The sequence below is a fragment of the Colias croceus genome, chromosome 7 (genome assembly GCF_905220415.1).
Source record: "Colias croceus chromosome 7, ilColCroc2.1".
NCBI lineage: Eukaryota > Metazoa > Arthropoda > Insecta > Lepidoptera > Pieridae > Colias > Colias croceus.
This window is the reverse complement of record NC_059543.1, coordinates 3,330,756-3,346,006: the sequence shown is the minus strand read 5'-3', so window position 1 is coordinate 3,346,006 and position 15,251 is coordinate 3,330,756. Positions and strand designations below refer to the sequence as shown.

Below are 15,251 nucleotides of genomic sequence, written 5' to 3'. Positions count from 1 at the left end.
ATCAATTTGCTGAAAATCACTTACCGATGGAAAGATATTTTTACATTGTTTTTATCCAAAACTCCCATTCGACTAGTGATAGCCGGTTGCTAAACATACAATAGTTATTTTAGCACACTGACAAATAAAAAGAAATACTGTACACTTTATATTTTCTAAATATTTCGTTAAAAACACTTGACGCACTGAGCCCACCAGCTGGTTGGAAAACAAACTGACTGCCGGCGCGCTACGTTTGAAGACAGTGCAGATACTCTATCGCTATCTCAATCTGGCTTATGCTGTTATTGACTAAGAGTAAGTAGATTAGAAAATATGTATTTTGTTCTGTCTTAATATAAGAACTCTATAGGTTAATTGCTCTTAGGTTCTGACTTCTGCAAAATATATCAATGTCAAATGTCAATGTCAATTTTACAAATGAAAATGTCATTTCTCTAATATAAAACTCGAAAAGTGTTTAGTGTTTAAAATTACATAATTCCCTTAAATAGACATAATTATTGAATATTGACCGTCACTAACAGTGTGTAAAAAATATGTTGAAGTATGCTTAATCAAAGTTATCTATATAATCAATGTGTATTCTTGTGTTATTCTAATTCGATTTTGTATGACTATTTTAAGGTTCGGTATAAAATCGGCGATTTTGGGCTCAGCCGTTTACTACACAGTGGATAAAGGTGTTTGGAAAGACAGTTCCACTACAGCTGAACTTTACAAAGAATTAGAAGAGGGAGTTTCGCCATATGTTGGTGAAGTAAAGAAGCAAATACCATATGAGGTAACACCATCAAAATATCAGAGCTACTGCATATACTGAATTTTGCTCTTATTAATTGATAAAAAACATGTATGGCTAAATACATTTTTAATTTCAGCTTCCACCCTTACCATCAAATGACAGAATATCATATTTATTTAAATACTATTGGAATTGTGGTGTCAAAACAACATTTAGATTTTTAGTGGATTTACCAACACACACATCAAATGCAGCTGTGAAGACATATGATTACATTTCCACCTCGTTAGAAGGAGGCAACCAAAATAAAAGCTCTAATGAAGAACAATCGAAACAATGAATGTAGTTATGTAGTATTTATTTGATGTTAATAAATTGGTTTTAAAGTTACTGAGTTTTTAATTTTAGCAATAAGATACATTAATTACTAATAGTCAATAGAACATCTACATATAATCCATTGCCATGAGATTTTCCAAGTAAAACTTGATTAGATTCCTGTAACTATATTTGTACCAAATTTTATACAAATCAGTTCTAGTTTTGTAGTGAAGTAGAGAGAGATAAATAGCTAGACATTGAAGTAAGACAGAGCCTAAGGTTAAAAGCCTAGCCAAATATGCAGTTTAAAATGCAATATAAAGAGTTATCCGTTATACAACCAATATAAGGATTATTTTATTTCAAAATCAATAAGGACCCAAGGTGTCTGCAAAGTCTGATCATTTTTGAATTAAAATAGAGTGCAATGAATTGAAGTATTTAGTATTTTAAAGGTCCTTTCTATATTTCTACCATATAATTTCTAGCCTGATAATGTTTGGTTTCTCAGTTATCTTTCTATAAATTAACTCTAACTCTAATAAGCAATAACAAGTATAATGTGAAACAATATTGGGTTTTCAAATAAAACAACAAACAATTACAAAAAACAGTCCACAGTTGTGGCAGTTCTGATTTAATAGTTTCTCCAATGTCACAGGTTTTACAATCAGAGGAATTAGTATGTTCCATAAATATATGAACTTTCATAAATGATTTATAGATATGCACAATCCACATATTCATTATTTATGGAGCTAACAAAAATGTTGTAATGTCAGGAAAATGACACAAGGAAAACTAAACTAACATGTTGAATGTAGAGGTTGTGTGGTATTTATTAATTCATCATAAAGAATTATTACATTTATTTATTAACCTTATCAATTTCACAATCATACACCAGATACATCAAATTTTGTGCCCAAACACAATGTGTGAGATGATTTTTTGCATGTAACACAGGTCAATTATTTACAGTCACAGAATTTGAATAAGAGGGAATGCAGATGACAGGACACCTAAAGTGAACATTCAAAATTATAAAGAAATGTCTGTAGAAGTTAAAAAAAGTACGATTAATTCAGTTATGCATGTAAAAACAGACATACCTTTAACTATTCAAATAGTTTAGTATAGAGAAAATATAACTGTGTATTAATTAAAAAGTTGTTACAAAAGGCTGTGAGAAATGTCAGTTTAGCTAAAGCTAAGGCATATCTTTAATAAATTTTTCACTATTGTGTCCAGAATATAGTCTGTTTTAAAAGCTTTGTATTGCAAAATCCACAGGGCAGTGGCCAGCCGATTGCTAGGCAGCTGTTTCGACTTCCATTGCCTCTTCAGCTCCAGTTTTCTTTTTCTTCTTCTTGTTCGACTTTGCGGAGGAATTGAGGAGGGCCTGTACAAAATATTATTTGTAAAATTATTTTGTAAGAAAAAGATGAATCTGAAGTCTTGAAAAAATGAAAGCTTATTTGTATGTGACATTTTAAATATGATATAAATGTAGTAATGGTTCAAACTGAAGTGTCTATAAAACAACAAATCAGCTCAAAAAGATTACATTTATTTACCCTGAGCTTGTACCAAAACATTCTATTGACAAAGAATGCTTTGAAAGATATCAGGGAAAGAAGTATGTATTTTGATTTACACATATTTAATATTTATATTAGACCATATGCCTTGAAAATAATTATCAAAAATGTTTTATGAGAATTCATTTGTTAAATTATTCAATTCTATAATATAATAATTATTATAGTCGAGCCAATTTAGTAGGCAACATTTGACGTCTATCAATTTTATCTTCGAAGAGAGGTAACCTGCTTAAAAACATCGATTGAAGTGTATTAATCGATACGGATTTGAAACATTTGTCAATCGAATTTATTAATTTATGATGATTTTTATTCACAAGTAATCAATGCATTCAATTCTAGATGTCAGATTTCGATTTTTAGAGTAACGTCTCTAGTATTTAAAAAGAAAAAAGGTTTATTGACACAAAATTGTAGCGACGTCAGTTCTTCAATTCAGAAATTGTTTATTATGTTTAGGATGGTTTATCAGTAAAATGAAATCTTAAAATTACTTGTATCGGTCATTATTATTATAAATATGTAATTGTAATTGAAAAAAGTTAAGCAAATGTGCAGTTCTAACAAAACGAAATATCATATTATTCTATGTCGTCGTTACTAGGTTACGTTGTTGAATTTTGTTGAACTGTCAAATGTTGCCTATTAAAATGGCTCTACTATAAATACTACATTCTTGAAAATAATTATTAAAACTATATTCTGTGAGGAAATTCATACAAAAATCTATGTTTATGTTGTACTCACATTGAGTTCAGGGTCCTTGATGGTGCGTTCAGTCTTGCACATGTTCTTGTCGAAGGGCAGACCAGTGATACGGTGTGTGCCGCTCGGCAGGAGGAGGACGGTGAACTTAAACTGCGCCACTAATTCTCCAGGTCGTTCATAAAGTACCTGTATTTGTGATTTGTTATAAGTTTCTGTGTAATAATAACTTATTGTTAAGTACAATAATTTGCTGCATAATATTAAGTAATTCATTTTTAAAAAATTTTGATAAGATGATACCATTTAAAAATGAGAAAACTTGTTTTCATATGAATCAATACAACTCTATCAATTAATTCTAGTCGTAGCTAATTAATTCCATTGTGATCTTAGTATTTCTTTAAAGTTTTTTTAGTGACAAGAATAAACAATCATAAATGATTGGAATACACAAATATAAAAGAAACATAATAGATAAGCAGAGATATTAAATAAACAGACACTTAAATGTCTGCAATCTTAACAATTATAAAATATTTAAACTAAAAGCACACACCTGGAAAGGCTCAATCAGCTTGTGGTTGACACACTCCACGACGCCCAGTCTTGCACTTGTCTCCTTGTCAAAGCTCCTCAGATTGAACGGCATTGATCCATGTTTGTTACGAACCTGTGTATATAATTTATTAAGTCCTACTTAAATATTTATTGACTAGCGGCCCGTCCCGGCTTCGCACGGGCATTAAACATTACATTTAGATTTGTTAATTTTAACACATATATTTTATATAAATGGGTATAGTTCTGAAAAGAACTTTTTAAATCGGTTTTGTTACTTACTAAACGAATTATTATCAAGCGTAAATTCCGCACACGTCCATCACGTAGGGAGCCGACCGCGCGAGTAAGCCGCGCGGCAATTTTATTTCGTGATCTTAACCCCCCTCCCGTACCCCTGCCCGAGTGACGCCTACAACGCATAGCTAGCCGAATACAGTTTATTTTTTAATTTTTTTTTAACTCGTGATATCTTTTGAATGGATTGTCAGAATCGAATAATTCAAAAAGTAATATAAAGATATTGAAGCAGTCTTAAATAATACATCATTTATTTTGATAAGGGTTAATACCAAGGTACAAATAAAGAGCTTTTTGTAGCGGTGGTATTTTAATTTCTTTTTTTCAATAAAAAAACGCTTATTGTGACATGACTGTAATAGTTAGAGATATGCTGCCGCTGATTTTTTGTAGATAATGGTGTGTTCTAAAAAAATGTAGTATATCATTTAGTTCTATCATCAATAGTTTTCGCAGCGCACGCGATGTAAGGTAGTTTTTTGATATTTTTTTCACACCTTGGATTACGTTATCGTAATTTAAGTAAGGATGCCTATTTTTTTTGAAAATGAAATATATCCTATGTCACTCAGAAATGATGTAGCTTTCCAACAGTGAAAGAATTTTTCAAATCTGCCAAGTAGTTTCGGAGCCTATTCAATTCATACAAACAAACAAACAAAAAATCAAACCTTTCCTCTTTATAATATTTGTATAGATTAAACACTTTAATTTTACCTCTACAATCACCATAATATTACAAATAAATTCTTCAATAATCAATAAAATAAGTATAAGTGCTTAGATAGGCAAAGTAATTACATAAATAAATTATTTAATAAATAAATGTGGTAATGATCTATACCAAATTGCCCTATTAATGCAAAGTGGTTCAAACACATCACATTTTTTATACCCCAAAAAGAAAAACAATACCATATGAATGATATAGCAAGTATGTTTTTGGGGTTAAGTAATCAGACAAAACAAATATACAACATACCTCACTGTAGAACATTCTTGAAGCCTTAAGCTTAAGCTGATAGACTTCATCTGTTTTCTTATAAATTGTACACCGTGTATCCATTTCTCGGCCCTAAAATGTTGAAATTTAATATTAGTTTACAATAATAATTTATATAGGGATAGAAATTATATGGATGAAACTTAGGTTTTTGTAACAAAAATTTTGTCAGTATTTTTTTAAAACTAAAATGCACAGATCATTTCAGTTAAGAGTTCATACTAGTTAATATCCCCTGAGTACTGCCAGACTTGTTACAAAACTAACCTGGAAAGAATTCAGGGCAGAATTTTATAACTTTTTCTTAATGTTCAAATCAATGTAAGATTGAAATATCTGCTATAATATTAAATAAATAAATATTCTCAGCACAATTTTCACACACAGCCTGATCTGATCTTTTGCTTGTGTTATGGAAACCAGATGGCTGATAAACATACATAATACATATTATATAATTTGAAATAAATACTTATAGAGATAATTAACACCCCGACACAGAGCAAATATCTATGTTCATCACACAAATATTAAATAAGACTTAATGATTGACGACGCGGTTGGCGCAGTGGTAAAGTAACTGCCGACGGTCCCGGGTTCGATCCCCGGTCAGGGCAAATATTTGTGTGATGAACTCAATTATTTGTTCTTGGGTCTGGGTGTTATTATCTATATATGTATTTATTAAATATTATATTTATCGTCGCCTAGTACCCACAACACAAGCCTTAATTGAGCTTACTGTGGGACTAGGTCGATTTGTGTAATAATGTCCTATAAAAAAAAAAAATGTTATAAATATAAAATTACTGTGAAGCATCTTACCACTCCTTCCCCTGTGGACACTAAGACGTCCATGGCATACACCTCATATGTTTCAAAGGTTGCCTTTTCATGCTCCTTGCGTTGTGCCTCAGTGGGATTCTGAATAATACTCTTTTCCCCATCAATACGGAACTGCTTCAGTTGGTGGGAAAGCATGCCTTCAATTGGTTTGCAGCCATATTCTGCACTAATCTTTTGCACAACATCTGTTATTGCATAGTTCTGCAAAACATTTATCATTAGAATTCACATAAGAAAACTTATCTTTTACTAATTAATAGTACAGTGAGAGCAGCTTTGTAAGTTTAGGTTTATCTCTATCAGAATAACAAAAAACACAGATTCAAAAGGTCATTATGCAGGTCAGTTTATTATTGGGTTTATTAGATCATGAGTTGTTTAAAATAAATCAATGATGGCATTTGTAAGGCTGGTTGCAGAGCTTGACCGACCATCAGTGCGTATGTCAGTCGCGCTTGTCATACATATGGAAATTCATAAAACCTTTCATAGCTAGACCGACCATACGCACGCGTATTGTCATGCACATTAGTGTCATAGTCATACAATTGTTGATGCGTATTGTCAGGACCGACGGTACGCACTGACGGTCGGTCAAGCTCTGCAACCAGCCTAACAATTGTTTTATATAATAAATAATATCAACATACCTCATTTCCTGGTCTTAATAACCTCAAGGCGGCCTCGCTTGCCTGATGAGCAGCAAGTAGTACATCTGCTGCACGCCCAGCGATTTCTCCATCACCAATAAAGACTGTATGTGCTACCACGGCGATAAAGCCATCTATGTGGGCACCAAGGTCTCTAAAACCGAAAGTAAACATTATATCTACTACACGTCAAAATAATAATAATACTTAATAAATGTTATTTAAAGGAGTGGTACCTACATTTTCGCAAGGTCTCCTTGTTTCAGAATATAGTCAGATTCGCTAGGAATAGGCGAAAAGTGACATATACAGTTATTTACTGAGACACACGTCGAAAACGCTATGCCCTTCTTAGAATCTTTTTCTTTTTTAAATACTTTAGAAGTCTCATCTAATAATAATTTGTCGCCGTATTCGCAAATCTCTCGAACGCTAGCGTCAGGTACGCATTTTGCAATAACTTGTTCTAGGACGCCTGAAACAAGAATTTTAAACCAATTATGTGATTGAATAATATGCTCGACTACGAGAATTTAGAGAAAAGAAAGTATGCGGTACCACATTGTCCACATGGTGATGACACGCGTCCAGTCTAAATAATTGTTAATTTGGATATTTCGAAAAATCAAATTAATAAAATCACACATATTATTTTTCACATAACTTACGGTTTACAATTTGTCCAGCTAACTTGTACTTGGTTACGACCAAGTCTTCGGCAATCGTTTTCTCAACTTCTTTATCGTCAGCCATTTCTCAAAATTGTAGTTTGGTTATGTCTCATTTGGACGTTGATTGGTGGAACAAATGTCAACCACGTGATCATGACGTCAAAAGGAAATGGCGGCAACAAACTTTCCGCCATAACTTGAAGCCTCTGAGCTTTAAGCGATTTGAAGCAATAATTCACGATGTACTTAGTTTGTGGATTAAATATATTATTCAATATAATATTAGTATACTAATTTTACAACAATAACATATAGGGATAGTTTAGGAAGTTCCATGAAATTGTAGAGCTAACTTACATTTATTTTTTTAATTGAACCTACATTGAACCGGATATTTTTTTATATACGCAGATTAAATAATGTGTACTCTACATACTATAATATAGTATATGAAATATTATTTCATTGTAATTATCTAAATTTAGACAAATGAATTATTTAAATGTATTATGATAGGGTCTATATTACTTGTTCTGTGGATTATACATACATCTGTTTCTGTGATACTCTGTGGCGCCGACTGAGCACTGACAGTTGACACTGAGCAGTGCTTAGGAGCAGTGCGCTCGCGGCTCGCCACGCCTGACGCCACATCCGCCACATCGCCACGTGTGGTTTACTTATTTAATCATTTACGAAGGAAGTTTACAATAATTCTTTGATTTATATCACTGTCTATAAATTTTAGTTCCTATCTGATTTTAGAGAAAAATATAGATTCAAATAATTTTCTCGCTTGAATCCCAACTCCCAAGTGCTGTTTGAAAATTGCATCATATTTATTAAGAAATAACAACAGTGTTGTTTTATATAAGTTTAACTAAAAAATTAAGAAACGGAGCAAATGGTAAGTAAGAATATGAATTCTGAAACTCAAATATATCTGTTATAGCATAATTGTGAAGAAATAAAAAAAAAATTGATGAATATTAGTTTTTTTGACCATAGGTATTGCATAATATTTAATAAATTGTGAAACAGTGTGTTAAAAATTTTAGTATTTAAACAAAATAAATTTTTATTTATTTTTCTTGTGATCTTACAACATTAATTTAGACAGCCAAGTACCTATGCTTAGTTTCATTCAATACCAATAATACAGAATAATGCTTCCTCTCCAAAAATATGTGTACATGTTAATCAATTGTATGTTTCAGATGGCACCATTTAATTTAGAGGGAGAAACTTTAGGAAAAAAACACAGAAGTTATAATAAAAAACTCAATGATTTAATTTCTCGCAATCCAAGTCAAAAGCCTAATGCTATTAATTATGATGATTGTGACATAGAAAACTTATTAAAAATAGATATTGCTTGCTGGCAAAAAGATGTTGAATATATCCTTGAGATATTGAAATGTAGGGATATGTTATATGTAACGAGAGCCTTAAAACAGGTGAAATGGCTAATAAAAGAATCACAATATGCTCACATAATCAATCCAACCTTTATACATGATGAGTTACTTCCTTCCATGAGTACAAGAGCATACAATAAACTTATACTGCACATTCAATTAAATCTCAGAGATGAGGAAAGAGTTGATATGTTTTACACTTACATTGCAGACACAGATCTTAAAAGAGCATTTAAGTGGCTACCTTATGCCTCACCAACATTAATACAAAAAGTACTAAAGCAGCATGGTAGGTCTGTACCTTTGACTGTCACGCAACGGCTGTATAAGAAGTCAGATTATTTATTACAATACTGTAAAGATGTATTTGATGTGAACAATTATGAAGAAAATAAAATGGTCCTGAAGTTGTTAAGCAATAATCACACTGATTATATGAATTATCTTAATGTAATGCCAGTATTTCAAGTACCTAATATTTCAGCCAACAAGACAAAGAAAATAATGAGAAATTGCCCTGATAAAATTGTAAATAATATTGCGAAATTCATTCATGAAGTTCATATTGAAACTGTTGCAAGAAATATTCCATCAAAAGATATTCAAGCTTTTTTAGAGACAAATAGTCAAAATCCATACCTTAAGTCTCTGTACAAATATGACAAACTAAGATATTTTATCAAACGTTTACCAGAAAAAGATAGGATTGATTTAATAAAAACTGTATTTTTGGATAAAACAGAAATGAAGTTTAGGATGGAAAATGATCTGTATAATAATACAATGATCCGCTGTTTAACCAATATGAATAATGAATACTTGTGGTATGAGTTCATGCCATTTGACTCAGCATTTGTTGGCTTAAAAAAATTAATAGAAAAAGAGTCAAACCCTCTTAAGAAATGTAACATGATTTGTTTGCTTTGGTCCTGTGCTGGCTGTGAAATGCATATGCAAGAAATACTCAAATATTATAATGTAAACCACATACTTGAAGCTTTTAAATACAAATCAAAATTTGTCAAACATGTTCTATCAAAAACAGACATACATCATTTTGAAAAAATCACCTGGAATCTTTTGAATAATTTATTCTATAGCATGGGAATTTACAATCAGTGTGTCAACAGCAAAGTGGATGAATATGTTGATTGTATTATACTATATAACATTATTCATGATTGTAATGTGCCAAATGTAATAATGTCCAAGTTTAATTTTAAAACTTTTAAAAATATTCTCAAGAAATTAACTCAAGAAGAAAAAACAAGATTATTCGAATTTTTATTTCAATTTAATAGCAAAATCCTACAGCAATACAACATTGCAGATGAAAAGGATTTTGTAGCAATTTTGGCATGCCTTAAAAACCTATCAGACCTGATCTGTGACTTTAAGAAGAGTCTTGTTGATTTCCCAATTACCTTTAAAGAAATGAATAATGTCATAATTTATCTTGTGAATCAATCAAGATTTGAAGACCTAAAAGAAATATGTAATATTGGTATCAATTTTAAAAGGTATATTATGCTCACTCATTCTATTCTTATAACTGAAACAGAGAATGATTGCTTAGGTGCATTAAGATATGGACCACACTTGTTACTTGAAAAAGTCAAAAGTATATGTGAGAAACCTGAGTTGACAAAAAGAAGATTCTTTCAAAAGCTTCGAGTTTATTGGCATGATACACTTGCTGTAATGTTTAAGGATTTTTTATCTGAAAGTTGTTACGATAATGCTAATAATATAGGACACATAATAACTCTTTTGTCACAAAAAGAAACTGAGAAATTATTACAGACATATTCAGTTTCTGATTGTGCAGAAAATAGTAAACTTCTAAAAAGCTTAGTAAACCATTTACATAAGGCTCGACCAGCACCTTCGCTAGAAATCTTGCTATCAAATATAAATTTTTCACATAATACTGGAGCTTTAAATTTTTTGCTATCCGATTTAAACTGTTTTGAGGCCCGTCCATACATTTACAAATTTTATGAAATGAATACTTCGTTGCGAAAAGTTGCTTTAAGATTCGCTGTGACAAAACTAAAGCATAATGAATTAATAAAATTGTTTCATGAAACTTGGGTAATTTCTAAAAATCGTCGGTTGCGAAGTTTAATATTCAAATTAACTTTTCCTTTGTTATCTTCCTCAAAGAAGGATAAAAACATTGATGATATATGGGAACTAATGGACAGATTTATTGAGGATTTAGGATTAAATGAACACAAATCTATATATGAAACATTAAGTAACATAACAAAATCTCCAATAAGAATATGGCAACATTATTTTAAGAGAGTGGAAGCATTATTAAAAACATTACCAAATGATACCTATTATAAAACGTTTGATAACCATATTCTAAGGATGATTGAAAATTACTCCAGTGAGAAACATAATATTTTAGATTTAGATTTGGTTTTAAAGAAAAAGGAGGCAGATATAAAAAACTTAATGACAAAATCATGCTATGTGTATTGGCTGCCTTTCTATTTGTTAGATGTCAAGGATGAAAAAACCCAAATGGAAAGATATAACGCTTTATTTGTACAACTTTTAGAATATGTACTAAGTACATGGCAATCTGATTCACCAGCTAAGAGAAACTTTTTTACTATTATGGAAGGACTCTATAATTTTATTGGAACATATCAATTTAGTAAGGACATAGTTGTACCTATTAAAATGTTTTCTGATATTCAATTAAGGACAGAAAATGCTATACCCTATGACGAAAATTACTTTTTTCTGAGGTATACAAAATTAGCTGTGTGCTATTTAAATGTTGCAGATACTTTTCTAAAGTCACATACAAATAGGAATGAATTACCTGCAAAAGTTTGTGAAAATTTCGCAAAAGTTTGTGTTGAGCAACTAAATGAAGATATAAAAAAATATTCTCCTGCAATTTATTTAACTTTTACCCAAGCATTGGATTATTTAATTACTCAATTGGGGTTGGATAGAATGTATATATTAGAAGGAGTGATGGGGTGTAGTCCTCCCATAGAAGGTTATCTAATGGTGGTGGAATTGCTGCCACAGAGCCTATTTAACGAGGATGCATATTATTTACGCAGAAGTGTAATACTTAAACTCAAAGCGCATCCAATAGATGCGGTAAGGACGCATATAAACAATTACTTTCTCAGAGATTAGACAATAATTAGTATAGAAGAGTTTCGAAACTCGTGGGTAATCATTATTAGTGTTATTAGTGTCGAATCAATGCAGCGTTGTTTTGATTGCTTGCTTGCTTTTCGTTATTATTCAGTTTTGTTTTCAGAAGTAAAGAGTCTTAAAAGAAATATCCTAAATAAGCAGTGGAATCGATGTAAACTTTTTCTTTCGAGCTGCTAAGTTACTGAATCTAATAAAAGCTGTACCTACTTCACCAAGGGTCGACTTCAAATGAAGCTGTGAAACAATAATCAGCTCCCTGTGACATTTCGAAGTGGAATTTTATTTCAACCCATTGATCAAAATAGGGTGTACATGCTCTGAAAGTGTTTTTTGTTGGGAGTTTCATAAATATCTTTGTATACTGCATGTCTCGTTGCAGTTGGGGGCAAGGAAAACCATTTGTATATTTCTCGCACTAAATACGATATTTTCTTAGTAGAGTTTCCATATGAGTGCGAAACGACTAATTGCAAAGAATGCCAGATGCCTCATGTCATGTCATCCTTTTCTTTGAGTATTTTGTGAACTCCATTGTTTACTCCATCCATCACAGCAGCAGTGTCGGTTCCGATTCCCATAAATTGTTTGAGCTCAGTTATCAAACCGACGAGAGCATCAACGATATTTCTTTAATTTGAACAAGATAATTTCGCTCTTGGCTCATATATATGAGTCCTTGGCTTGGCATTGTTTGGTTACGGCAACATTGGTCGGTTCGTCGATAATTTTACAATTTGCCACGATATCTTTGACTAGCAAATCATTGAAATATGGGCTCAAGATATCGGAGCACATTAAGTACGATGAATTTTCATTTCAGCAACCACCGAAAATTATTTTACACAAATTGGTTTAATAATCGCAATGTAGGTACAATAAAACTTTCAGATCAGCAGGTGCTAAAATCATGTCTTATTTGACTAGTCACTTGAAGTACAAGGCGCATATATACCTAGTACTTAATATGCTTTTTTGTTTCCTTGTGCTGTTGAATATCGTAAAATTTAGCATTCATTTGGGTTTAACAATACGAGCCTATAGCTTTCGATGCATCTCCTAAGGCATCTCCTAATATTTGTTTATGCCACTTATTATAATTTTTTTTAGGTCCATGAATATCTATTTCCAATTCTAGTTCCTATTCTTTTCTAAAGGACTGTTTAAACTTTTCTATGTGCTCTACTTGTCTCAAACATATTTGAGTATTTGCCACTAGATTTACGTAATATGTGTGTATGTGTCGTGGCCATATGGTAGATTTGAAAGATATTGCTGCAGCTGAACACCTCCTGGTATGAATTTCTTTGTGTATAATTAATTCTTTTTCCATCTACGTATTTAGCAATCACTGAATTGAACGTTTCTGCAGCATTACTGTCAACGTCATGTATTAAACTTTTTGCGTTTCTTGCTAAGGATACAATATAACTGCAACCGAAAGATGTTACATTGTGATCAGCAATTTTTCCCAAAATTAAAAAAAAGACGTGTGGCACTCGAAAACTGCCGCGGTAAAGCTATTGCATAGCTTGCCTTCAAGCCAGGTGTGGCTCCCCACGCCCGTCGGAGTGGGGAGCGTGAGGGTTTTTTTCGTTACGGAATTTCTGGATTCGGTCCCCGCGCTCAAGGCCCGCGATAGAAGCTATGCAATAGCTTAAAAAATACGCTTTTGATACTATTCGTCGTCCCTCTAGACAAAAAACTTCACCAGTATTATCGATTATTTGTTTTACATTTTCAATCAGCAATCGGGAATCATCAGTTTTGTTTTATTCGAATTAGGACAATCATAAGTTTTTCGGCTAATGTATTCAGCAGATTTGAATTTCGACCGTATAAGGCTTTTTCTGTACATTAGGCCACCCCTTTTTAATCCAAATCTGTATTTAAATAATTTTTGTCTATCCGTCTCCATACAAAGATTTAGACTTTTTTAATCCTTTCGTTAGTTTTTTTTCGTCGTTGTTAATAATTTTCCACGTTCAAAGTACTTACCCAATATAATATATTGTTTTTAAATTTTTCATTGCTTCTTTTATTTACCTACTGCAGCTAGGCAGCACTGGCAGAGTTGCTAGTGACGGTTGAGTGTGAATTTTCGAGTGCTAAATTATTATTCAATATTACAAGATAATGTTATATTACTATCCTAAACCATAGAAATCTAAATAACAAGGCACTAGAAGTCGTAAGCGCGCGTGACATTGTCGCCGCTCAGGTGGTTACCATACCACAAGTGCGTTCGTCGCTGTTCAGTTGCTCTAGAGACGTGCGTGTGTAAACATGGTGTGTTTCAGCATTTCCCATTGCGGAAATACTTCCACAAGTTGTAATTATACTAATAAAGGAATAACATTTCATCGGTAAATATTTTTTTTTAGAATTTATAACAGATATAGTTATAACTTTTTTTTAAATAAGTACATCGATACACTGTCGATACAGAATCACATTAATTAAATATACAATAATGCCATATTGTTGTACATTCTTCGTTTAGGTTGACAAAACTATTTTATATTAAATATATATTCTTTGTAGATTTCCACAATGTCATGACATTAAGGACAAATGAATATCCGCGACTGGGAAATTTTTTTTTAATTTAATCGGTGTATATACATAAAAAAAATACAAAAAAAACATACCGGCCGAATTGATAACCTCCTCCTTTTTTTGAAGTCGGTTAATAACTTTTAAATCTCTTTATAAACTACTTTCGTTGTGCTCTTGTTCTATCTCTTCACGCCGTACTCCAGCAACACTCTCTCTCTTACTCTCACTTTCTAATTGATTTTTTTTTGTATGTGTATTCGGGACATACTAGTGATACATATTATAAATGCGAAAGATTGTGAGTCTCTGTTGTCTTTCCTATGTTATAGTGTAAAAGGGCTCGCAGTACATTTCAGATCTTTAAATTTATACTTTCAGCAGGAAATGCATGTGGAACGATTTTTGTTATGGCACAATAATTAAATTTTAAATTTAATAGAGAATCCGGTCGAATTTCCGTAAATATTTGGGGCTGGATGAGTGCGGATGGTGTAGGAGAATTGTGTTCTACCTCCTCGAGCGACGGCTGTAAATTATATCGACGTGCTTCAGAATGCAATGCTCAGTGTTGCCACATGCCAAATCGATAAATCTGGATATAGTAGTCTAAAAATCTGTATAAAATCTGTATGAAATCAAACCGTAAGCTGAATGGTATGTTTGTCAAAGAAAACAT

General features: G+C 32.0%; 3 protein-coding genes across 4 annotated transcripts; 2 read left to right on the top strand and 1 right to left on the bottom strand.

The window, feature by feature from the left end:
- The first annotated feature begins 488 nt into the window (after positions 1-488).
- LOC123693010 (MICOS complex subunit MIC13 homolog QIL1-like) lies at positions 489-1,135 on the top strand. Of its 2 annotated transcripts, XM_045637880.1 has the most exons (3): positions 489-547; positions 628-784; positions 882-1,135. In XM_045637880.1, the coding sequence occupies exons 1-3, from the start codon at positions 540-542 to the stop codon at positions 1,083-1,085; spliced, it is 369 nt and encodes a 122-aa protein (XP_045493836.1). In that variant the 5' UTR covers positions 489-539; the 3' UTR covers positions 1,086-1,135. The 2 variants fall into 2 exon arrangements, with proteins under 2 accessions (XP_045493836.1, XP_045493835.1); XM_045637879.1 differs by lacking the exon at positions 489-547 and having other exon boundaries at positions 599-784.
- A 532-nt stretch (positions 1,136-1,667) lies between these two features.
- On the bottom strand, positions 1,668-7,552 carry LOC123692994 (proliferation-associated protein 2G4). Its single transcript, XM_045637859.1, has 8 exons — positions 7,404-7,552; positions 6,976-7,210; positions 6,736-6,889; positions 6,065-6,286; positions 5,219-5,311; positions 3,935-4,048; positions 3,418-3,564; positions 1,668-2,468 (listed from the first exon to the last, which is right to left on the bottom strand). Exons 1-8 carry the CDS (start codon positions 7,486-7,488, stop codon positions 2,379-2,381), a joined length of 1,140 nt encoding a protein of 379 aa, XP_045493815.1. The 5' UTR covers positions 7,489-7,552; the 3' UTR covers positions 1,668-2,378.
- A 524-nt stretch (positions 7,553-8,076) lies between these two features.
- On the top strand, positions 8,077-14,448 carry LOC123692981. The gene is made up of 2 exons (XM_045637844.1): positions 8,077-8,313; positions 8,624-14,448. Exons 1-2 carry the CDS (start codon positions 8,311-8,313, stop codon positions 11,993-11,995), a joined length of 3,375 nt encoding a protein of 1,124 aa, XP_045493800.1. The 5' UTR covers positions 8,077-8,310; the 3' UTR covers positions 11,996-14,448.
- The last annotated feature ends 803 nt before the right edge of the window (positions 14,449-15,251 follow it).

Coding starts and splice junctions, on each gene's coding strand:
- LOC123693010 (XM_045637879.1), top strand. CDS start 614: ATGACTATTTTAAGGTTCGGTATAAAATCGGCGATTTTGGGCTCAGCC. Junction 785..881: donor AGAAGCAAATACCATATGAG/GTAACACCATCA, acceptor TTTTAATTTCAG/CTTCCACCCTTACCATCAAA.
- LOC123692994 (XM_045637859.1), bottom strand. CDS start 7,488: ATGGCTGACGATAAAGAAGTTGAGAAAACGATTGCCGAAGACTTGGTC. Junction 6,287..6,735: donor TATTAAGACCAGGAAATGAG/GTATGTTGATAT, acceptor AATGTTTTGCAG/AACTATGCAATAACAGATGT. Junction 2,469..3,417: donor TCAAGGACCCTGAACTCAAT/GTGAGTACAACA, acceptor TATTTTGTACAG/GCCCTCCTCAATTCCTCCGC.